This window comes from Haliotis rubra, unplaced genomic scaffold (genome assembly GCF_003918875.1).
Source record: "Haliotis rubra isolate DU_JTF1 unplaced genomic scaffold, ASM391887v1 Scf291, whole genome shotgun sequence".
Lineage (NCBI taxonomy): Eukaryota > Metazoa > Mollusca > Gastropoda > Lepetellida > Haliotidae > Haliotis > Haliotis rubra.
The window spans coordinates 262,019-287,704 of NW_025766959.1; the positions used below are offsets into that span (position 1 = coordinate 262,019).

General features: G+C 39.1%; 5 protein-coding genes across 5 annotated transcripts; all 5 read right to left on the reverse strand.

Moving 5' to 3' along the window:
- Positions 1 to 1,938, reverse strand: LOC124281960 (caveolin-1-like). The gene is made up of 2 exons (XM_046717966.1): positions 1,824 to 1,938; positions 1 to 699 (listed from the first exon to the last, which is right to left on the reverse strand). The coding sequence occupies exons 1-2, from the start codon at positions 1,878 to 1,880 to the stop codon at positions 373 to 375; spliced, it is 384 nt and encodes a 127-aa protein (XP_046573922.1). The 5' UTR covers positions 1,881 to 1,938; the 3' UTR covers positions 1 to 372.
- Positions 1,939 to 4,659: 2,721 nt separating this feature from the next.
- Positions 4,660 to 6,272, reverse strand: LOC124281956 (caveolin-3-like). Its single transcript, XM_046717961.1, has 2 exons — positions 6,162 to 6,272; positions 4,660 to 5,415 (listed from the first exon to the last, which is right to left on the reverse strand). Exons 1-2 carry the CDS (start codon positions 6,225 to 6,227, stop codon positions 5,089 to 5,091), a joined length of 393 nt encoding a protein of 130 aa, XP_046573917.1. The 5' UTR covers positions 6,228 to 6,272; the 3' UTR covers positions 4,660 to 5,088.
- Positions 6,273 to 8,290: 2,018 nt separating this feature from the next.
- On the reverse strand, positions 8,291 to 10,475 carry LOC124282020 (caveolin-1-like). Its single transcript, XM_046718022.1, has 2 exons — positions 10,290 to 10,475; positions 8,291 to 9,112 (listed from the first exon to the last, which is right to left on the reverse strand). Exons 1-2 carry the CDS (start codon positions 10,359 to 10,361, stop codon positions 8,786 to 8,788), a joined length of 399 nt encoding a protein of 132 aa, XP_046573978.1. The 5' UTR covers positions 10,362 to 10,475; the 3' UTR covers positions 8,291 to 8,785.
- A 2,350-nt stretch (positions 10,476 to 12,825) lies between these two features.
- Positions 12,826 to 14,518, reverse strand: LOC124282011 (caveolin-3-like). Its single transcript, XM_046718015.1, has 2 exons — positions 14,343 to 14,518; positions 12,826 to 13,562 (listed from the first exon to the last, which is right to left on the reverse strand). Exons 1-2 carry the CDS (start codon positions 14,406 to 14,408, stop codon positions 13,236 to 13,238), a joined length of 393 nt encoding a protein of 130 aa, XP_046573971.1. The 5' UTR covers positions 14,409 to 14,518; the 3' UTR covers positions 12,826 to 13,235.
- A 5,569-nt stretch (positions 14,519 to 20,087) lies between these two features.
- LOC124282012 (caveolin-1-like) lies at positions 20,088 to 25,111 on the reverse strand. The gene is made up of 2 exons (XM_046718016.1): positions 25,009 to 25,111; positions 20,088 to 20,830 (listed from the first exon to the last, which is right to left on the reverse strand). The coding sequence occupies exons 1-2, from the start codon at positions 25,063 to 25,065 to the stop codon at positions 20,498 to 20,500; spliced, it is 390 nt and encodes a 129-aa protein (XP_046573972.1). The 5' UTR covers positions 25,066 to 25,111; the 3' UTR covers positions 20,088 to 20,497.
- Between the last annotated feature and the right edge of the window lie 575 nt (positions 25,112 to 25,686).

A 25,686-nucleotide genomic window follows, 5' to 3' on the forward strand; every position in this document is an offset into this window, starting at 1 on the left:
TAATTTGCATAGAAAGTTTATTGATTTTAAAAGATTGCAATACTAAAAGTGTACAAGATTATACTGTGCTGTGTATGTTGTCATCATGGTCTTTGAAGACATCAGAGCACCATACCTTTGTCCTGTAGTTTTCGAAAGGCAAAATATAAACATAGTGTACATAATCTCCAGGTCGAAACAAATAGCGATAAATCTTGTCTTGGGTTAAACAACTGAATACATAGTTTCAAAGTAACGCTTCCTAAGTTACTGCATTAAGATTGTACTCGATATCAGAACATGACCATATATGATACTTGAAATGTGTGATTTATCCGGATCAGCGTCCCATACATGCTATACATAGTGAAGCGTAAGGGTATGGTCTTTGTGTTATTGTTTGACTTGAATCCTACTGAAGAAGGCACCGCAGGACTCGCAGAATGGCGTTAGGAAGCAGTTGAGGCAGATGGTGTACACCTTTTTATACATGATGCAGTTGATCTCGCAAGCTCTGATCTGGGGCGTGTACTGCCAGATGTGAGCACAGGCAAGCATGGCGTAACTGCAACCGTAGTGGAGACCGTACAGAGGTCCACACAGGGTCATCAGCATGTAGCAGCATTTGAAGGCGCAGTTGAAGCATGTATTGGTGCACTTCCAGCAACAGTCAATGCTGTGGGCACCTTCGGGCTCAGCCAAGACATCCTCAAACTGAACCTGAAACAAGCCAAACTGTAACTGACTTTGTGGGAAAAAAACGTACCTTAACGAACCTCCAAAGGTCTCCAAACTAGACCAGTATTTGACAAAGTAGGAAACGTTAATTAGTTGTAGCTATTGACTCATATGATATGTGAACGTTACATTACCTGTGAACTCAATTTGTGGCCGTGACAATTATAACAAAAGTTATGTTGGAATAATGTCGCGGTAAAACCAAAATCATGTCAAAGAAATGGTAAATACCCCTTTCAGTCGCACTTTCTTACTCACTTTATATGTAAACGTATTTTAGTAGACATTCTGAAATTATTGAGTGAGTGATGGACGTGGGTTTTTTTAAAAAACAAGTGAATTCTTTACTCATTAACACCTCACTGCCTGGTTCTTCATCGAACGCTTGGAGACACATAAAAATATAGCTGAAAGGTGGTCACTCAAAACAATGCTATTTAATGCTGAAAAAGTTCAGTTTTTTAGCAAAAGTTGATGAACATGTATATTTCGGGAACAGATTCATATTTAGGTGCATAAATCCCAGCTCCCGATTTCCACCTGGTCCGACAGTGATGTGAATGTATAGTCGGATTGGCTTCACTTTGGCTTTTTTATAAGGTTGCGGTGATATTGTCATTCAGAGGTAACCTACGGTTAACTTTCTATAAAGAGTATTCACAGACAACATTAGTTCATTAAGCTAATCATAGATACATGCCATATTTGGGATTACATTTCCACAGTAAACTTGCACGGGTTCTGCGGCGGGAGGTATGAATACACTATGCCATTAAGAGGTTTGCCGTAGGAGCCATGCCAGTTTATAGAGGGGTGCACAAGGTACCTGATCTGGCGGTTGGATGCCTGACTCTGAGAGTATAAGTTAGAATCTCCGATGTGATTCAACCTCCAAAAGTACTACAATCTGTACTTTACTTAGGAAGTAATCCAAATATAACGTATGTTACATTTGAGCACTTTCTAAATGACACAGTGTATTCATAATCAGAGATATATGCTTCAATCCTCTAAAGGCTACATACTATTCTTTAGATGAAAGCGATTCGAGAAATCCGGATTGATGTAAATATATAAACGTCGAAGATTAGAACAGATAGGATTACCTTCAAATGGTCATTGATGTTGTTGGGATCTCGGTTTTCCAAATCAATATCGCCCATTTTGTAACAGTAGCCTTGTCTAACAGTACTTTACAGCAGCAGAATCTACTAATGTCCACCCGGCACCGTCCAAAACTCAAGTGAGACAACCTGTTGTGCGATAAACACTTTATAATACTTACTTAACTACGGGGTCTACAATGTCAAAATAATATACCATACATATCTATCTTGCATTGGTCACAAAAGGCACATGTTTTTCTAGTGGACACGTGATGTGTCTTCAGCAGATATGTACTCTTACAGATTAAATCTTTATGAAAGCGATGAATAGTGAACCTAAGGTAAGTCTTACCTTCTACACAGAGCCATTCATTCCAAGGCTTTCAGTGAGGAATTAAATAGGGTCTGGTCTTATGTCATTCAAATGCCGCTTGTTTCAGGCTGATACCGATCACCCGACTACAGCTACCTTGAATATTACCCATCAAAAATCGACTTTAAAACAGTTTTAAGAAACAGTATGGGGACCTGTCACAAATAACCCAAGTCTATTTGTTTCTCCAAGGAAGAGTCCAGCAACGCCTAGTCCGCCGCAAGTCAAATATGTTCAAAGCCTATTTTTGGTCGAGTTGCTTTGCTTAGTATCCTTTCACACGTCACAATGCCCTGCTACACAATTGTGAGTGTGTGCGCATGTGTTATAATCACTATTTGAATTGATACAAGAATAATGTATTGAAGAAACGTGTGTCGTCAGCAGGATTCATATGTGCAGAAGGCCGCTCCCAAAACTAACAATGTAGTCTTTTGTCATAGATGAAAGACAGAAAGGCCTCGGGGTTGGGTTTTACCCCAGCTTTTGCAGTATTCTAGTCATATCATCTGGATGACAACAATATAATTTCTTAAATCGAGACTAAAAGTAATGTGTGAGTGATTTTTAAGATGTAGTATGCTACTCTTCAAGATTTATGTAGGTTATTGAAAGTAATTTGGTAGCCTTTATTGTAAAATAGACATACAGAAAAAGACAATGTTCTCATTATCATGGCATTGTTTGTCAACAATCGGAAGAAAGTCGAAATAGTCGTACGTGTTTCACTTAACTAGCTTTAGTTTGTACTGAAGGAACTGGATACTCGACTCCTCGTTGGCAATTACATGCCAAAGTTAACACATACAGGCAATAAGTCTCCAAGAACAGTGTAGTGGTGGGAGTGTTGGGTGGCTCGGAATGAAACAGTTTCTCAGTTTTTGTCCAAAAGCGGTCACCAGGAAGTTTAAATGATATTTGAGCGAGTGAATTAGTCTAAGCAATATTCCAGCATCATCACGGCGGGGGACACCAGAAACGGGCTTCACACAATGTTCCCATGTGGGGAATCGAAACCGGGTCTTCGGCGTGACTACCCCACTGTGCTACCCCACCGCCCCAAATAACACTTTAGGTGCTTAATAAACAGCTTTAGGTATCAGCTCTAAATCATATGCAGATTTTACGTCTCTGCTGTCTCGTCATTTCAGCACTGTTATGATTGTCTCAAATCATATCTATTATCTTATCTTATTCATTGCTTGTTTTCGAGTATCGTCGAACAATGATGTTTTAACATATTTCTTTGCAAAAAGAACGACAAAACTCTAAGAGCAGTCGAGCAGAGATTATATCATCAGCATGTATTTATGAATCACTATGAAGTGAGGGAAATCCTGGAGGGGAAAAATAAGTGAGGGAATCCTGCTTTTAAAATGTTCTGTATCTTTTGGTTATACTCCATCATACAACCAAAAGGTTGCTTGATAGCGGTAACAACATTCAACATTATGGTGTATTCAGAGGACGCTTCCGAATTTGACAAACGACGGAATTATCATTTAATGCAACGCCCCATTTCTACTTGTATGACACTCGTGAAGATCCGGGTTAGAACTGATCTCCAGTAACCCATGCTTGTGGTAAGAGGCGACTAACGGGATCAACGGTGTGCATGAGCATCGACCTACGCAATAGGGATACGATGACGTCAACATGTCATCGTATCCCAATTGCGTAGGTCGATGCTCATGCTGGTGATCACTGGATTGTGTGGTCCAGACTCGATTATTTACAGATCGCCGCCATATGACTGGAATATTGCTGAGTGCGGGGTAAAACTAACTTCCCTCACTCACTCTAGTATGACTAGTATGTATTTTCATATGAACAACTGACTTGCTGTCACTGGTGGAGCAGGATTCGCTCACCTTTTCACGAACACCTGTTATCATAACTATATAATAGGCATTTATAAAATATCTGAATATGACAGTATCAACAGCATAAATAGACTTGTTTATTGTTTTATACATGGATGTTGCCGCTTGTATTTTGAGCACTGTAGTTCTAACTAAAATATATAAGTGCTTTCTGTAGTCTGTCTTCGTCCATTGAAGTAGTGTTACAAATTACGTTTCATTAGATTTGCATGTTGCCTCATATAAGGTGATTGTAAGCGGTATTCTAAAAATGATGGCCAGGGTACATGCCTTAATACATGAATGAGTGAGTATGGTTTTAGGCTGCGAGGGACACCAGAAGTGAGCTTCACACATTGTACCCATGTGGGCAATCCAACCCGGGTCTTTGGCGTGAAGAGCGAACGCTTTAACCACTAGCCTGCCCCACCCCACCTTCCCCCTTAATAAATGACCATGAGGATTGTCATGCGTCCTTTAACATTCAATCAGTTAAACTATCACACATCAATCATCACATTCATTTTTATAAACGGTAAATTGCATGTATTTCATCGTAGTAGAATGAGATGAAACAAGCTAAAGAACAAACAAACAATAATTATATTGTATAAAAGACGGTTTATTGATCACAGTAATGCAAACGTGAATATGTACACCATAATACTTTGTTCTCCTCCATATAGAATGTTGAGATCAAGTTCTTTGTACACAAATAAAGAAACCAGAATTATGTCCTTGGTACCTTCCACAGGCGAAATATAACAGAAGGTCCTGAGTATCCGAGACGAAAGTTAGAAAGAAGATAACACGTTTAGAGTTGGTTAGACAGTTTACTGGTTGTTTCTCCTGCCGTAACACGTGGAGAAACTTGTGCACACTTGGTAGTTATTTACGAAATATTTCCATGGTAGACAGTATCAAGTATTCCCATAAAAGGCAATATGTGTGCTAATGTCATCCAGGTAAGTCTTACACTGATTTTTCTTGGTGTAAGAATGTCAGGAAAGGTCAAGATGGTGTCAATGTGTTATTGTTTGACTTGTATCCTGCTGAAGATGGCACCACAGGACTCGCAACATGGCGTCAGGCAGCAGTTGAGGCAGATGGTGTACACCTTCCTCATCATGACACAGTTGATCTCGCAAGCCTTAATCTGGGGTGTGTATTGCCAGATGTGAGCACAGGCAAGCATGGCGTAACTCCAACCGTAATAGAGACCGTACAGAGGTCCACACAGGGTCATCAGCATGTAGCAGCATTTGAAGGCGCAGTTGAAGCATTTGTTGGTAAACTTCCAGCAACAGTCAATGCTGTGGGCACCTTCGGGCTCAGCCAAGACATCCTCAAACTGGACCTGTAATTTCAAGATAAGGAAACGTTAGTTGGAACGCATTCAGTTGTCTGGTGTGTGAATTTTACACTAACTGGAATTTGTAATAATTTTATCATAGAGTGTATTGTAATCATATGAAACGTCTTTAAATACTTATTTACGAATCATGGAGCTTTCTTCAAAATGTATATATACCGGGGAAAACAAATAAAGGAACACCACTTCATGGCAGTGTTCTGTTATATATTCTCAGATTTCCTCCCATAGCACTATTCCTGTGGTCCTTTTTTTTTGTTTCTCTCAGTATATTTAGTATTTTTCCAAAGTCATTGTGATCACGAAAGCACATATTCCACAAAAAGAAGAAGAAACGAGCCTGCACGACTCTTAATGCTTCATTACAAATAGCCCATTAAATAGAAATTGTATATTTTCTAACTTTGTTTGAAATTTTCTATCTTGCCAACACACATATCAAACAATTTTGGGCTGCATTTTTACAAGTGTAATTAAACATTGTCATGCGTTCGTATGTTCACGAGCCTCGCACAAGATATTACCCGTAATAATTTTTCCTGTTGTCACCCTCCTGGGAAGGTGACACGGAAACTTGTTAAACCGTCATCGACCAATGAAATTAAAGTATTTTACATGAAGGTAAGATAAGACAAAGTATGTGTAATCAATTAATTAATCTTCTTAATTTATAGGTAAATATTTACATAATGTATGTAAGATATTCCCAGTATGAGAACTGGCTGATTTACCTTCAAATGGTCGTTGATATTGTTGGGATCTCGGTTCTCCAGATCGATAGTAGATTGTTCTGCCATTTTGAATCAAGTTGACTTTGTTCAGGTGTGGTATGGTTCCTGCTACTCCCGCGCGCTATACCAGCCAAAGTGTCGTAACTCGTAATATGGCTTCCTATATGTATATGTTTACATAGTTACACGATCGTATACTCACTCTAAGGTAATTGGTCTACTGTGGTCATGTGGTCGACTGTCATAAACACCACATGTCCCTAGGAGTCACCCATATTTTCGGGCATTGAAATCTCAGTGTTTGTTCTTTTATTGATGACGGTGGTTGCTGCGGTGCCTCATAAATAGAGTCATTCACTTTCCACGCCGAATTGCTATTTTATTGAAGACCCTTGTGTGGGCCTTTGAATAAACCTGACAGTTTCCATTGTACCTATTCGAAAGGGTTTTCAACACATCCGCTGGGTTACGTTCTTGTGAGCCTATGTTCCAGCTCAAGTAAATCAATTTTACACATTGATTAGTGAGGCCTCCCCTCTTTCATCAAACAATCGAACTTTTAAAATATTATCTTACAAAGATCGAAAATGAATCTTGGATTTTTTAAATGTATGAATATATGTGTAAAAATATTAAGCGAATCTGATCTTTAACATGAAATCCTGACTGTCCAGTTATTTAATCAATGTGCTTCAAGTCGCAGTTTTCATCTTTAAAAAAGAATTGTGACAGAGTTTATGACCAAAGGTTCCACTGCGCTTACTCTTCAGTTTTGCCCTGACTATAGTTGATCCAAGTGAGTGAACGTGAATGATTGGGGTTTACACCTATTTGAATCATCGTATATCAGAACTAATACGCTGAGCTACTTGAAGTGATGTATGGTGTAGATTCTCAGTACTTCAGTGGGCGAAGACCGCGATTGTGAGTATATTGATATTACTCCAAATAGATAATAGTTACAAAAACTTGTCCACATCCTTACGAAATCTCTGCTTAATGTAGTGTCGTGTGTACGATTCCGACTATATGAGGGGCATATGTTTATAAATCACTATCAAATGGTGATAATACTAGATGTTTAAGAAAAGGGGAGCGTATACTGTGCCACGGGTGGCATCCATCATAAGCAAATGCAAAGACTAGTCAGTTTTCACCTGGAATTATACGGAAACATATGGTAGAAGTCAAAATAGGAAATCGCATCGAACATTACATTTGTCATTGTCTCCAGATTTGGAAATGTCCTCTACAGTCAACCATAATCTTTTTTGAAAGTTCACAATGATTAAACAATTGAAACAGCAGACGTCGACACCTAGACCTCTGGACTATACATTCCCATGTGGCCTGAAAAGGATCCATGTAGATTGGTTGTTTTTATTGTAACTGAATTTGTGACTACATTTGTAGTTACAATATTTTTGTGGTCACTATTTTAAGTTATATTCAAACATGCACTTTTTACCAATATTTCAAAGAGTTTCATACAACCTTTACTCAGAAATTGTTCGATCAAGGTTACAACACTCAAAGCCTCAATAAAGCTTTCAAAACGTATAATGACATGTTGTTTACTTTTTAGCATTTGACGCAGCAGTGGCAAAATGATGGCCGATGTAGTTCATTATTTTGTCTTCTACCATACTTCCCGATTTTTTTCATGTGAACAATTGACTAGTTTTCTCTGGATTATCTGCTCAAGGCTCGAATATTTACAGATCGCCGTCACATAACTATATTATTGCTGAGTGAGGCGTTAAACAAACATATTTCTTATGGAAGTGGAACGGGTTCTATTCCTTTTATTACCAGTCGTCTAAGGCTCCGTAATTCACTGCATAGCTGCATTCCATGAGCACACTAGAAATTTACGAGTATTGGTTTTCGATTCCGGCTCTCCTCAGTTATGTTTTTAACATTATATCCGTTGGTTTTCACCACATTGATAAACGGTTAGGCCTGACTCACGTCACAGTTTTGAATGATGGAACACTGAAAGATTTAAGGGATGTGACTTCTATACTGTAAATTGTAGCGCACAAGACCTTTCCATTTGTCTACGACATGGAAACTCTCAAAGAAATCCTTCATTAAAGGAATCAAAAGTAAAAATAAAAAAAGCATTGTATAACAAAAGAAGATTTATTCGTTGCAGAAGTTTCTGTACTATGTACAATACTAATTGGTGTTGTACTAATGGATACATCATGTTGAGATCAAGGTCCTTAAAAAAGTATAAAACAAACGCGACACTTGTATGAACTGACACGTCGACAGGCGTAATACATACAAAGAGGGGGGAGGGGGTACTGTTCTTTTTACTACATACATAACAAGTGAGCCTAAATATACAGTCGTTTGGAACACGGAGCAAGATATGTTTCAAGTTTCACTTCCAGAAATGTCAATTCATCAAATAAAGTATGTTCTTGATGGCAGAACATGGTAGTTCTCACTATTGCTTTGTGATCAAGAGAACAGACGCTGTAAAATATGCGCTTAAATTTACAGGATATTTTCATCCATTTATGCTTTACTTTGTTAAAGAATGTCATAGCTGTTCATGTTTTTATTTCTTACTATTTAATTCCCATTCACAGATATGTAGGCACAAAACAATGTTATTGTTTGACTTGAATCCTACTGAAGAAGGCACCGCAGGACTCGCAACATGGCGTCAGGAAGCAGTTGAGGCAGATGGTGTACACCTTCCTCATCATGATGCAGTTGATCTCGCAAGCTCTGATCTGGGGTGTGTACTGCCAAATATGAGCACAGGCAAGCATGGCGTAACTCCAACCGTAGTAGAGACCGTACAGAGGTCCACACAGGGTCATCAACATGTAGCAGCATTTGAAGGCGCAGTTGAAGCATGTGTTGGTGCACTTCCAACAGCAGTCAATGCTGTGGGCACCTTCGGGCTCAGCCAACACATCCTCAAACTGGACCTGTGGAACGGAAAGAAGAAAACGTTAGGTTTTCTGACCTGTAAACTCCACTTAGCGGCACTGCACTTATGATCCAGTTGAAAATATACCTTGTTTTATTTTCTGCAATACTGGTAATATATATTTTAGTCAGAAAACACCTTTGAACCTCACTTGTGATTCAGTAATTGGCCTATTAGCAAATGTGTGTACACTTTAATCATTGATCATCTATCTGCATGCCATCTCAATACATTATATTCTATTTCAGCACAATGAAATATATTATATTTCCAGTGTATTTCAAATTATGATTTTTGTGTTTTTGTCAGAAAAGTTTTAAACTAAAACTTTAAAAGCTATTCACAATTAATTCAAACAGCAACAGAGAACAATCCATTGAGATAACTATCTACCTAACAGATTCAGAAGATGAAAACTGGTGAAAACTATTTGAGTGAATCATTGCTGGAAATCAGGGATGACACCAGGTGTTGGCTGGGAAAGGTAACCATGTCCTTATCCACCAGCAGCACTCACTACCATTCCAACATTATTTTTAGAAAGATAGGTGATGGGGGTGAAGAGGTTGTCAATAGCCACACCCATTTACCAACCAAGCCTTTAAGTGATTGGTTTTGCCGAAATGATTCACGTATGCAATGTTAAAATCACGTTTTGGTAGGATAGGATTTCACTTACACTTAAAATCTTTTCAATGCAATTACATTTCTGAACAAATTCCGTTTTATGCCATCGTTAGCAATATTCCAGTAGAAAGGATTTGGAATGAGCCTCGTCTGGCCAATCTCTATCAATTTTACATAATATCAGTTCTGAAGACCGATGTAGCTTATGATTACACAATGCCATTTAGAAAGTGGTGAAATGTAACATATGTTATATTTGGGATAACACTTTCTTAGTGAAGTATAAATTCTAGTACATTTTGGGGTTGAGTCCCATCCGGGCTTCGAACCCACACCCTCAGAGTCAGGCACCCAAAAATATGCTCTTGCTGCATTTTTATCATCGAGACGTTGCACATATAGAAATGTATACCAGCTTTTCATTAAAAACAGATGTCGTCCATTATTAAATCCAGGTATAACGACTGCAAAGTACTACCGGGATAGCAAGTTTGTCAATCGATTATAAATTTGACGGTTTGGGAAATATTAACGAATAATATTTTTACCTTTAAGTGGTCATTGATATTGTTGGGATCTCGGTTCTCCAAATCGATGGATGATTCCATTTGTTTCGGCATTTTGGAGGGCTTTGTTTACAGGTGTTACCAGGGGGAAAGGTTAGGTTGCCGATAGACTGTCCGAACAGAAGTGGTGATACTTTGTGAGGACTTCTGTCGTCTACATGTTTACATAGTAACAGGGCCATTCAATGCCAAAACCTACGAATAAGATAATGGTCGTTCATTGGCCAGGTGTAGCCATGTGGTTTACCAATAAATATATATATCCTTTGTCCCCAGTATGTTTCAGACATTGCCGAATGTCTGTGCGTAGGTCTTGTTCCAGTGGGTGGTTTCGGTCTCGCTTTTATTTGGCCATTCCTCTCCTTACCGAATAGCTGGTGTATTGAAAACACTTGGTCGTCTTTTGAATACACTTGACATAGATCCTATTGTGCTCGCCTTAATTGATTATTCTGGATATATTTAGCCGCTCAGGGAAATCTTCACATATGATTTAGTGAATCTAGACCAGTATTCCCCTGGGTTGTTTGAGGTAGTTGATTTAATGACATTGCTTTGATTGAATCGTGCAAAAAAAGGAAATAATAGTGGCAAATCAATAAGGAAATAAAAACACCAATCAAAGAATTGATAAATATACTGATGAGAATATTATTCATGCTCTTGGATTTGTTATAAATCTGTACACTTCCTTAGTTTCATTGCATAATAAATAAACATGATACATTTCTACATAATCAAATGTCATGAGTTTACAAAATTTGTAATGCAATTAACATTTGGATATTGGTAGAAACACATCTCTAGATATTTTAATCGTTATTGATTTTACATTGAACACACAGATGAAAAGCGATATTCAACTTAATACAAACGTTTTACACTTCTACAAAGTATATGATAGGTTCATATGAAAATGAAAAAAGAACTTCTGTAAATTTACATTTGAGACATATGGCTCTGTTATCATAGTGGGGCGGTGGGGTAGCCTAGTGGTTAAAGCGTTGGCTCGTCACGCCGAAGACCCGGGTTCGAATCCCCACATGGGTACAATGTGTTAAGCCCATTTCTGGTGTCCCCCGCCGTGATGTTGCTGGAATATTGCTAAAAGTGGCGTAAAACCCAAAACTCAGTCAGTCAGTCAGTTATCATAGTAGTCTTAATCACTGAGCGAAGTCGTTTGCTTTCCTGAAACTGGACAAGAAACCATGCCATCACTGGATACTCCTATTTTTTCAATTCTTAAACGGTGCAACATGCTTTGTTTTGTTTGCACGTTGTTATAACCATGGAGCATCTGTTTGGCTTTACTTCATACGTTTGTCTTGATTATTATTTATCGACATACTTCTACCTAATGAGTTGTCACCTTCCATCTTAACGACACGGTGATTGTATTCTTACTGCATCTTAAAAATACTTTTCCACTTATTTCTCTATTAGAATTTAACTTTCTTAGCATTTTAGTAAACTGTGATGTCCTTTACTTGTTAATTACGTAGGTCATGCGACAGGGAAAAGACAGTTGGTCTTAAATAGACCTTCTTTTCACTGAACTTTCAGTGCACTGGACCCGTGAAGATCCGGGTTAGAATTGGTCTTCAGCAACACCTGCTTGTCGTTAGAGGCGACTAACGGGATCGAATGGTCAGTTCCGCTGATTGGTTAATACATGTGATCGGTTCCCAATTGCGTAGGTCGATGCTCACGCTGTTGACCACTGGATTGTCTGATCCAGATTCGATTATTTACAGGCCACCGCTATATAGCTGGAATATTGCGCCGTTAAACAACCAACAAACAAACCAAACAACTTTCAGTGTACTGATTAGGATTTTTGTTAAACTGTGAAATCTATAACCTACATTTGACTTGTAGATCGGCAATGACATAAGTCTGTTATCTTCTGCTTAACAAGAAAATATACTGCCATGAGATTGAGTACTGGATGTCAAAACTTGTTTCATCAAGGTTAGTAAAGCTTTCAAAACGTGTTATTTTCCAAAATTTATGACCGATGTAGTTTTCTATTTTGATGTGTACTTCGTCTTCAAGGGTTGTTTTTCAATGTGAAGGTGCAAACTGTGGAGCAGTGTCAGCTGACTTTTTGGCGAAAACCTGTTCAATAGTGTATTCATAAATACACGCTCATGATAATCGGAATCGTTCATACAGTTCTGCTTTTGACAGTGTCCCTTATGAAAGTGACGGGGCGTTTGTCGCTTTCATTAACGCCATTTTCCATCACTGTCATCGAGGAGGAAACCAATATTGAGCGAAATAGAATAATAACGACGCTATCAACATATAATGCAAGTTTAGAATCACATTCAAGACAATAAATGCCTGTACACTACGTTGAATGTGTTATACGTTTACTTCAGTCGCCATAGTGCATTTATGACTACCGTCCGTATTGTGGTTGGACGGATTGCGGCTGTGACACTTCCTGGGCTGTTGCTTTCAAACAAAGCATAGATCTTCATCAAATAATCACTTGCTAAAAACAAAGAAAGTGTTTTACAAAAGACGGTTTATTGATCCAAAATCTGGATATGAATATGTACAATATAACACATGTCCAATGTACACATATGAAGACGTTGGACGTGACATTCTGGTCCTGTGTTTCTTCGGCAAGCGGAATATGAACTCGTGACTACATAGAAATACATTTGTATATTATTTCATGAGAGTTTAGACAGTCGAAAAGGGGAGGTTCAAGTTTCCTCTACAAAATATCACCGAAAGACATGTTGACGAGGCTTGATGTCTCACATCAATGTTTGCCTTCGGATTCACCCAAAATCCAATTGTTCATTGTGTCCCGAATATCTATTGCAAGGGGTGCAAGACTCATCGGAATAAGATGACACTAATACTTTACGTTGGGTAAGAATGGCCTGACAGTTCAGTATAGTCCCTGTGTTACTGTTTGACTTGAATCCTACTGAAGAAGGCACCGCAGGACTCGCAGAATGGCGTCAGGCAGCAGTTGAGGCAGATGGTGTACAATTTCCTCATCATGACACAGTTGATCTCACAAGCCTTAATCTGGGGTGTGTATTGCCAAATATGAGCACAGGCAAGCATGGCATAACTCCAACCGTAGTAGAGACCGTACAGAGGTCCACACAGGGTCATCAGCATGTAGCAGCATTTGAAGGCGCAGTTGAAGCATGTGTTGGTAAACTTCCAGCAGCAGTCAATGCTGTGGGCACCTTCGGGCTCAGCCAAGACATCCTCAAACTGGACCTGTGGAACGGAAAGAAGGAAACGTTAGATGGAATGCATTTTCATGTTATATGGACAACTCTCTTGATACTGGTTTGTGAAATGATCTTTTGATCCAGTAATTCATAATTGTGCAGAAATACATATCTGTTAATTTGTCCATGTCGTTTCATTATCATAAGTAGCTAAATTTAGTTTGCTTGAGAACATAACGTGCAATATTTTATCCAATATATACTTGAATTTATTTTTGAATACTGCCATACATCGTTTACAATTGGCATAGCTTATAGATTTAAAAAGAGAGTAGAAACAATAGATCACATGACACAGTGAGGAAGAAGGAACTGGCAGGGATTTCACTTTGAATTTCTTATGCAAAAGATTTACGACAATGACAAGAGAGAAATGTATTTGACATTGTATCACGATTTTTAATAGACGAGTGGCACATTCATCTGAGATTTAGCAACTCCATTATTTCTAACTGAAATATCGTTTACCAAATCGATTGATCAAACATTAAGCTCAGAAGGACATATGCAGGGATGTTGGAATGTTGTCATATAATTACATGTACCTCAACCCGTGAAAATACAGGTCGTATGATACGACTAACGGGATCGGGTGGTCAGGTTCGCTGACTTGGTTAACGTATGTGATCGTATCACAATAGCGCAGACCGAAGTTCATGATATCGATCACTGGATTGTCTAATCAGACTCGATTATTTACAGACCGCCGCCATAAAGCTAGAAAAAAATTTTGCGTACGGCGTAAAATAAGAAAGAAAGAAAGTACCTTCAAATGGTCGTTAATGTTGTTGGGATCTCGGTTGTCCAAATCGATGGTTGACTGTTCACCCATTTTGAAATCAGGTAACTTTGTTAGCAGGTGATACTTGAGAACAACCAAACCAGCTGCTTGCTGAGACTACTGTCAAAGGCACATTGTATCTGCGTCTGTCTCAGCGGTCATTATATCCATGTTTGCGTGGTTACGGAGAAACATTGTCGATTAATTCCAGAGTCAGTCAATGTCTGCACTCCATTGGTCGAAAAGGATCACGTGCCTCACGGACATGATCGTTAGGTATTTCTAACAGTTCATTTTTGGCAACTGGGATCTTTATTATTGTACCTCTAGGGACGACGAAATATATTTCTTTAGATTCAAATCTACATACAATCAATCTCATCATAAAACCTCTATTTTATATGCGGTTCTGAATGAATGGGGAAACTTATTGTTCTGGTTCGTTTGGCGCTTTCAGTCTCAGACAGCGGGCTTTATCCACGCCGGACTTTTATTGCAGCTGAACAAAACCTACATTGAAAATGATTTGGTGACACGGGTCATTTAAGTATCACTCATTTTGTGGGTAGTGTTTCAAGACGGATCTAATATGAGTAACAACGAAAGCATATTCATATCATCGAGTTTCATCGAAGTGATATCGGCCCTATTTTAACGTTACTGTCAGTTTCTATCAGGGGTTACCTATACAAAAGGCTAAATAAAATGTGCGAATATGCACTTGAGGAAATTTCGTATATAAACCATACTACGAAAGAAATCAACGGCTACGAAGATGTTTGGTCATGTTCTGAAAAGAATGATCGTTTGACGTTTTAGCCAAATTATCCAGATGTGACTAGGTCTTGACTAGACAAGCCAGTGATTGACATCATGATCGCATATGTTCTATAGTATGATGATACACAAACAATTAGATATGCAATAAAGGTAATCTCATCAGATGATCGTTGTTATTTCAACCACACAGATTACGCGATCCTGATAGATCAAGATCAGAACTGTTATGCTCTGGATATCAAGTTATCGGTTACCCTTGTTCTATCCAAGGAAACTTTTCACAATATTCCCACAATAGTTATACTTTAGTATTAGCGTGTACTTGGGGGTACTTTTGTTAATCAATACATACCAACTGAATTGGTGAAGTCTCTGTCTTAACTAAATTTTGGAACTCTATAATTTCAATTTGAACGCCATGTGTAAAATGTGTAAAGCGTACCCGTACCTCCAAGTCCAGGTTCTGTAAACCTATGTATATCAAATGGGATATCCAAGGGATATAAAAAAGCAACTATTTTGTGGTAACTGTATTAAAACTGACAATTGGCTAAATTACTTTCCACTTGAACCTTCCTTTAGAATGCAATCCAAGGCAGGCGGATATGGTTATGACCTGTACACAATATGTCACCTTGTCTCACATTCAAGTTTCCATGGAATGAACAAGGCTTATTCATATAACGTTAGAATGGAATGGTCCGCAATATGATTGATGTTGTGAGTGGACGAATAGTTTTCATCGTGGGTCATCCTTCGTCGGGTCGTCGCAACAAATTTCAACACAACTGATTGCGCATCTTATTTCACACAGAATACACTGTCTGAAAGACACAAATGGCATGTTGTCTACAAATGTGGATACCATTAAGAATGTGGAAACTTAAAAAGTATTTAAGACTGCTTTGCAGGTATAAAGTTTCTCATTCGTTTTTGCGTGTACATTTCATAACATGCCCTTTGTCCACTGCAACTTTCCAATGCAGCTGGAAGGGATACTCACTCAACTGCTGCTGCCTAACTAGGACAGTGTGTGACCATGTCGCTATGTAATTAGATTTATTATTCATTGCTAGACTAATCTAGATGATACAACGTGAGTTAACTGAGAAGCAAATGTTTGCACACCCTGGTTTACACAGGACACGCACACTCGTGGACGGTGCAGGAGACGTGGTACATTACTCCAAGTGGTTTTTTCATGGGAACAGAATATATTTAAAGGTTGACAAAAACTTTGTTTTTTTCTCATCGAAGGATGTGGTTGGGTGTTCCACTCTTCATAGCGCATTGAGCAGCCATTGTGGAATGTAATTCATTATATACCTTCAAGCTGATTTTGAATGTTTTCGTTTAAGTGATCGAATCTAAACTCATCAAGGGCAGACCACCTCAATAAGCATTTTCGTACGACATATAAAATAGTTCCAACTTGAGTGAGTGAGTGAGTTTAGTTTTACGCCGCACTCAGCAATATTCCAGCTATATGGCGGCGGCGTTCCAGCTTGAGAATCCAATGGGAAGTAAACACAAAAGAATATTTGATGCAAGCAACTGAAGAGGAATATATTCTTAACATACAGGAATAATATTTAGACCATAAGAAAATAAAATACATAAAGTTACGATAGTTAACGAATAGGAAAATAAAATATTTAAATGAAAAGTCACTTTGAAGAAGCTAATCAAATCTGGTCAGTCTTTCGTAAAGTTCATAATGTGTGTGTCATTAATAGAAACTATTCTAACTACATGTAGAGGATACAGTTTGAGACAATGTTTAAGAACACATCCTATTTCTATCTTATGACTGCTACCAACAGATCCCCACGATGTTGGCGACCTACGCCAAGGCATGGAGTTGAACTGACCATCGACTGATCGTTATGTTTACAAGTGACTGCCATCAAACCTTCGATTACATTAATTGTCTTGTTTCTCTGCTAATTTGATTTTTTATTTCATCTCCACTGTCAAGAAATTAGATTTTTTTAAATTATGACATTTAGACACAAATAAAGGGGAAAATCTGTGGATGTCAGTTTCTGGATTGCGAGGAACAAGACATTTTGGAATATATTCGTACATTTCCATTAAGAGATGAATTTTCACCTTTGTGCAATTATATTCTCTTTATAAATAGAGATCATGTATAATAAATGTTATGGTCGGTCGTCAGAAGGACGATAATTTGAACATCAGCACAACATTTTTGGGACTACAATCTAACGAAAAAACCGCAAAAGCCTAATGCGTCACTTTAGGTAGCAAAAATTAGGTTTTTTTTAAACGAAACATTTCGTCATTTCAGTTATTTAGTTTTTCCTATTTTTAATGTACGATTACTTCTTTTTCGTTTCTTCGATCATTACTCGTAATTATATTAATAATTTCCTTATTTCAAGTTTATTTTCACAACCTGAACATTCAAGACAATAATCGAATTTACGAGAATAAAGTTGCAGATGCGAGAATATAGTCGAAAGTTAAGCTTTTAAAAGAAACTTGAAATACTGATAAAATACATCGAAGTAGAGGGGATATCGTCGATTTTGTTTTGATTATTTTTAAATAATTGAAACTGTGGGAAAATAATTGAGGAAACGAAAAATTACTCGAATTTTGACATAATGACTGAAACAACGAGAAAATATTCGGGGCACAGAGAACAAGTGTGCAAGGTTTTGTATAAACTTGAAATATCGAAAATAAAGTAAGGAGGAAAATCGACGAAGAAATACAATTATTTGAAATATCGAGAAATTCCGTCTTAAAATATAAATTAAGCTACCAAAATGCCACCTCTGGAACCCAGGACAACCGATACTTTGCTTGTTGACCCTGCCATTCCGCAGTGCCCCCGTGTAAGGGGTCATTCTTCCTTTGCGGTTCCGGTTAGAATTGGTCATCAGCAACACATGCTTGTCGTAAGGGCGACTAACGGGATCGGGTTGTCAGGCTCGCTGTTGAGACATGGTCTAGCCTCCAAACAGCGTTGATAAATGTTCATGAAGTTAATCACTGGATTGTCTGGCATAGACACCATTATGTACGGACTGCAGTCATATTGCTGGAATGTTGCTCATTGTGGCGTTAAACAAATACAAACAAACAAATGTTGATTTTGAACGGTCGTCAAAAGCCCTAAGGATTTCATATTGTCGATTTTCTTTATCGGCGGTACCGTGTAAACTCTCCACGCTTGCTTCCAGTATAATTTGTGATCAGGCTGGGAGTTCATGGTCGATATAGTGATACTACATGAGGAATAATGACATAATTTAAACTAACAGAACACAGTTACATGTAACCTATATGTTGATATGTTTTGGCCTCTCATCTGCCGACTTTGGAACAGGCTTCGGCAGAAAGAATATGGTTCAACAACATACATTCTGTCCAGACGCCATTGGTGTTTAGAGAACTGGGGGATTGTCGATGTTCTCGTGTAAAGTCTTCAGATGAGTGCAGATTAGACCAACAACTAGTCTCTGAATTGAACATATTTTTTTTTAAAAAACAGTTCATAATAAAAAAAAGATAAAATATTATGAGAAGGAGACCTGTATGAAGCTCCCGAAGGGACATTTGCGTATCCCAAAAAATAAAATAACAATCTCGTTATAACGACTTATAATCTCATTATAACGACCTTTAAATGTCATAATAACGACTTTTAAATCTTGTAATAATGTCCTTACATTTTAAACATCACCATAGCTATTCACAGAACCACACACTAACCAAAGTGTCCTTACATTTTATACATCACCATAGCTAGTTCACAGTACCACACAGTAACCAAAGTGTCCTTACATTTTATACATCGCCATAGCTAGTTCACAGTACCACACAGTAACCAAAGTGTCCTTACATTTTATACATCACCATAGCTAGTTTTGATATGCAAATGTCCCTTGAGGAGCTTCGTAATCCTGAGACTTTCTTCATTTTTAGAAACTGGAAATCTAGACTTGCCACATAATCTAGACTTACATAGGCTGTCTTGGATATGTTTGTTTCAGGGTCTGTATGACAGACTAAGTGTAGATTCACACTTGATTTCTTCATAGACGCGTACTATCTGGAGCTACAAGGGAACTTCATGCGAATATCACTGAAAGCAACATGACGGATTTTGGTTAGAATTGGTCTTCAGCAACCCATGCTTGCAATAAAAATCGGATGGTCAGGCTCGCTTACTTTGTTGAGACGTGTCATCGTGTCCCAACTCCGTAGATAGATGCTCATGATGTTGATCTCTGGATTGTCTGGTCCAGACTTAATTATTTACAGACCGCCGCCATATAGCTGGAATATTGTCGAGTGCGGCGTTAAACAAAAAGCAAACGATTCAAGACGAAACCACATTTGTCCTTCTTGCATGTATCGTAACTGACCACCTCAAGCATTACCAGACATTGGTAAAAAACTACCAGACTGTAATAGCAAGCCACTATTCCTGTCCTCTCCCCATGATCGGGTCTTTGACATGGTCGAAGCCTTGTACACAGGCGTCAACGGTAGAACTTGGCCAGGCGCCACAAGAGGAGCAGGAAAGATTCCCTCATATTGTAATTGTGAGATTGATTCGGACTATGTTATTAACTGTTGTGCATGAACGACTGTTTCACCGGCTTCAAGACTTGGTTCATTTTATTAATCTTATCGACAACTCTGTCTTCTTTATGGCACTAATCGATAAACCACCAACATGTTTTTGTCGCGTTACACTTGGTCCACCATTTTCTTACTCACCCGTCACCATCCATCACCCGTCGATAACTCTTTGTATGAGTGTATGTATGTGTGCGCGTGCGTGTTCGTGTTTGTATGTACTATGAAATCGTAATAAATGGTCTGGGTGGGACTCTAACGATCTAAAGATTGTTTAGGTTTGTTTTGTCTTTGTGTGTTCTGACTTTAAAGTTTCCTTCAAAAAACACCATACTCCAGACAACACACATTTATAAGGATTTTTACTTGTGTATAGAAAGTTTGCATATTTGATGATAATACTCTAAATGTGCTGATATTCAAATTTCCATTCTAAGTATGTAAAGTCAAACCACCTATCAAAGAACAATTGTATAATTATGCATATTCAGTTGGATTCACACATTTTCTATGTTCAAACTGATTCAAATGTGTTTGTCGAAGGAAACGACAGAGAAGACTCTGACAAGTACTATTTGTACACACTGGGTTCCAAAGAGTAGAGGAAAGTTATCACAGTTTCTTGGGAAGGCAGTTTTCTCAGCCGGCGAGACAGAACTCAAGGAGTTGAGAGGATGTCCCTTCCATCCTCGTCCAACGGGAGCCTGAGCATTTTGACGTAGCGTCGCTTCTGAGACTGAAGGTTATTTGTTGGCGACGGCTATTTTACTGAAGCACAGACCACATGCTTCACATATTGGAGCCAGACAACAGTTCATGACGGAGCCGAAGAATTTCTGGTAGCATCCAAGATAGCTGCCGAACATCCTGAGGCAGGGTGTGTATTGCCAGATGTGTTGGAAGGACACCATGGCGAACTCGCATCCCCAGCAGAGAGACAGGGGAATAGCACAGATGAAGGTGAGGAAGGTGTAACAGCAGCTCTTGCTGCAGTTGAAACATTTATAGGAGTTACGCCAGACGCAATCTGCACTGTGGGCTCCCTCGGGCTCACCGATAACATCCTCGAACATCACCTGCAAGCAAGAGAAATAATATACTAGGCACATAAAGAAACTGTGCATACAAAAATTTAAAATCTAAATTTATCAAACCTGTGTAGACACATAAGGATTTAAACTCAGAGATTAGTGACATGTATCCAACATGCATGCACGTGCCACGTTCCGTGACGTCAGGGGGGTCGTCCTTGAGACGTGCAAAACGTTGTTGCATGTGCATTCCGGGAAAGAGAAACAGAGCAAATGAATGCCACACAATACTGTCACTTTGGAAAGCTCAACCCCTGCCCTTGCGATCGTTCAAAAAATTAAACGGCTATTGAAACGCATAGCATGCCAAGGCTCACGTCTGCACAACGTCACGAGGCCATTGGGATGGTCCGTGGGGGAATGTCTCAACGACAAGTGGCTGCACATTTCCACTGCCACCGGAACACCATTTCTGCACTGGTGAGACGCTACCAGAACACAAATGACGTCATAGATCGGCCACGTTCTGGACGTCCACGTGTAACAACGTTAAGACAGGACAGATGGATAAGGGTGACCCATCTTCGCCACAGGTTTCAGACCGCAGTGATGACTGCCCGAACCATCCCAGGACTTCGCCGTATCCACGTATCCAGTTCGACAACGTTTACGTCATCACGGGATCAGTCCACGACGTCCCGCCATAGGCCTATCCTGACACAACGTCATCGACAAGCTCGCCGAATGTGGTGCCGAAATCATGTCCGCAGACCCTTGTTTTGGTGGAGAAATGTTGTTTTTACAGATGAGTCCAGGTTTAACATTTCCCATAGTGATGGACGTAAACGTGCCTATACGCGTGGGAGAACGTTATGCACAGGCCTGTGTCTTTGGTGGTGGTATCTCTCCCCGATAGAGCATGTTTGGGACGAGATGGATCGAGATGGATCGACGTCTACGCCGTCTTCCTCATCCGCCAGATAACGTCCTTGGACCTTCCAACAGAACTTGAGAGAATCTGGCGTGACATCCCACAAGCCTTCCTTGCACGTTTGATAGGCTCTATGCGTCGTCGATGCACTGCTGTTCTCAATGCCGATGGTGGACATACCCGTTATTGAGCTTGTGACATGGTCGTTTGACCCCTGTCCCGCTTGTGGACTCGTGACGTCATTGTGATTGACTTTTCAATTGAAATTCTCCCGACTTGTTATGGTATCATGATCCCTCCATTAAAGTTTATATGTACCTTTGACATTGTTATCGTACTTATCAACTGGGATAATATTTTGACAATGCACAGTTTCTTTATGTGGCTAGTATATTTTGGAGCTCTTGACACATCATCTTGACACAACAGACACTGCATCTTGTTTGTCCAAATTTCTGTCTATGTTAAGTATGTTGTTGTTGTATGTTGAACCATATCAACGTGTCGGACTATAAAAATGATTTACATTCTTATCGGTTGAGTAGTTGTGATTGCAACTTGGTGAAATATGTGTTAATTTCAAACACACAGATACGGGCATGATCTAACTGTACTAGCATAGTTCTGCTTAAATACAATTCAATTCTACAATTCTGCTTAAATGTTTGTCAAAAGAACGCTTTGGGAGCAAGCACTTGACTTTCGAAAGGTGGGCCAGTTGCGCGATTTTGGGATGTTTTTCTTTAAGCGTTATAGAAGCTCAATAATATTTTAAAGCATAAATATTTTTAATATTTTATTTCATCATTAACTCAGTGTATTCCTTAAACAAATTTGTATGACTTTGTAGTAGACCATTAATGAAATATATCAGTAAACCAAATAAGAATGCAACTATGAATACACAGTGCCATTTAGAAAGTGGCCAAATGTTACAAATGTTATATATGGGATTACACTTTCTTAGAAAAGTACAGATTTTGTACCTTTTGGGTTGAGTCCCATCCGGGATTCGATGGCGTTTACGTACCTGATTCTGAGGGTGTATGTTCGAATCCCGGATGGGACTCAACCCAAAAGGTACAAAATCTGTACTTTACTTAGAAAGTGTAATCCCACATATAACATATGTTGTAAAAGAATGCAACTATGAAATATTTCCATAATACCGATGAGTACTTCACATAACTGGTCTGATGAATTACTCATGTGTTAAACAACGCATTGCAATATACCAGAATCATTCATGTTTAACATTCACTCTCTGGTGTCCGTCAAAGAAATGTATTTTAACAATACTGAGCTTATCATAAAGATACCTTACCGAAATAGCCACCCATATATTGAGTGCCACCACTGAAGGGTTCCCAGTATAAGATGAGACTTTAAAGACATACTTGGGCAGTACAGTGTGTATTATTTTCGCTTTAAATTCGATACAAAATATTATCGATATTGAATAACAAAGTACTGGTTGGGCAGTTCATGGGGTACGCCGTTTCTAGTATCGTAGGGTGTTGTATAGGTGGTGGTGATATAGTTTTAGGGCGACTTCGACTAGAATGGTCTATGTGGAGCCCAAGGGTGTTGTAGAGTCAGTATACAGAGTAGGCTCCCCTGCGTCTAATCCAATCAGTGCACTTTGACCGAAGATCGCGTTGCGTTCTACCGAATGTGACGCTCGACTCCTGGGCGAAAACACACTGCGGAGTCTTGGAAATATGTAGCATCGGTGCACAACCTTGTCCCAAATATATTAAATAATCAGACCACCTGTGTATACGTTGTTGCAGGATGAACACATTGATCACATGTCCACAGGATGGACAAACATCATCATCCTTGGAGATATTTGCTCCACTATGCAGACCTCTCCTGAATGGTTCCACAATTAGGTTCTGTAGATCCGTAACAACGACGTGTAACGACGTCACTGCTGTAGCAGTGATGCAACAACATTATGAAGCCATCGCATAAGCATTTATGCGCCACTAAAGACAATATTGAAAGCGTTCATGACACCGTCTCCAAAACATGCCAAATCACGTCTTCCACTGGAGATTTAATCTGACCTCTTCAGACAACAGAACCAACGATCACAGACTTTGATTCAAACGTCATCTTTGGAACCATAGTAAATGATCTTTTCCTCGACGTTGTTTCAGTGGAGGACGAACTGCTTGACTTGGAAATAACACAACTTGCCTCTAACGATGGTCATGCTAATGCGAACGTCTGTGTGATAAACTGCTCATTCAGATCCAAGGACGACCGTGTGTTCGCATAGCTGTACAACAGTTCCAGTGGTCTGTGTCCTCCAATACTAGTCTGAATGAGTGAGCCGCTTTTAGCAATATTCCAGCAATATAACGGCGGAGAGCACCAGAAATGGGCTTCATACATTGTACCCATGTGGGGAATCGAACGCGGGTCTTCCGCATGACAAGCAAACTCTTTAACCACTAGGCTACCCCACCGCCACACTCTAAATGAAGTTGTGCACCCTTTTTCAGCATCTAAAATTCAAATCTCATTTTACTCCGAAATGTGCACACTGTCACCACTTGGCGCTACTGGGCATGGAAGCAGTGTTTTCATACTTTCAGTTACACGTGTAGTAAATGACAATAACTCCCGTTCGGGTGTATCCACTTTGCGAACATCAAATGTCAAGCAATTTTCATCCGATTTCCAATAATTATGTTGGCTGAACATTCATTACTGCGTGTTCTGTTTCATTCCTATTCCTGTTCGTATTAACTATTGCATTAAGTGTACATGGTCCCTGGAACACAGCCTGTAGCCCCGTTCTTGTTCTGATCATATCAGATCATTACACTTCCTATTACTACTGTATCATTTGGCTAAACAATGATTAATGTGAATGTTTGTGTGACGTTGTGAGGAAATACGATCGAGATAAAAAAACAACAACAACGATACAATAACCCTCTATTTAGTTACAGCATTCGATGTATCTGACCGGCTTTATCCCCAGGATAATTGGACTGATTGGACATAGTACAGCATTAACGCCGTTCTTTTGCTGAGTTTGCATATATATCATAGAGTATGTATTTCACACGAATAATGCGTACATCCTTACAATTCAAACCTTTAACAGACAATATCATTCAATGAATCAAAAATGCATATCAACATACAAAGAACATTTTTAACACAAATCCATTTTTATCATTTTCTTTTTGTAATTAACTGACACTTTTACTTCGTATAAATTTCATATTGAATTTCCACTTGATACAAATCATATATTTCATTTAATACGTACCTTCAGGTGGTCATTGAGGTTGTTAGGGTCTCTGTTCATCATGTCCAGTTCTGCCATATTGGTTGAGACCTGTGAACAAGTAAATTGCACCGAGGTGTTGGCCGGAGAAGGTCCTGTTGAAACTAAACTGTTTGTCGCATCACTGGTCCTTAAATGCGACCAACGAAAAACTGTTTTCCACGATTGCCAAGCAGCGACGTCTCAAGTTTAGGAATAACTGTGAAAAGGAGTACACCCTTCATCACGTCACGTAACCGGTTTCAAACCTGAATTGACTCGTTAGTTCAAAGTTGAATGGACTATTATTTAAGTATAATGTAAATATGCCTATCGGAAGACGTAAGTGCGTTTCGTGAAATCCATTATGACACTGATAGTCTTGTTCAATACATGTATTATGTCAATAAACGGAGTTTATAAAAAATATCCGAGGTTCACCCCACCCACCTTATGTGTTACGGTTACCCTGCAGATGGTCCTCGGGGAGAGTGGCAAATAGGGTTCTCCCACGGGGAAGGAACAGGGAGAAGATTAAGTTTGCATGCTTCAGGTGTTGGAACAATCCTTATCCCGCTCATATCAATGGGGTTCTCACACAGGAAAAGAAAAAATAATAATCCCGCTCATATTTTCACGTATCATACCCTATTGAGACTTTTTGTTTGTGTTCAGTCGTTG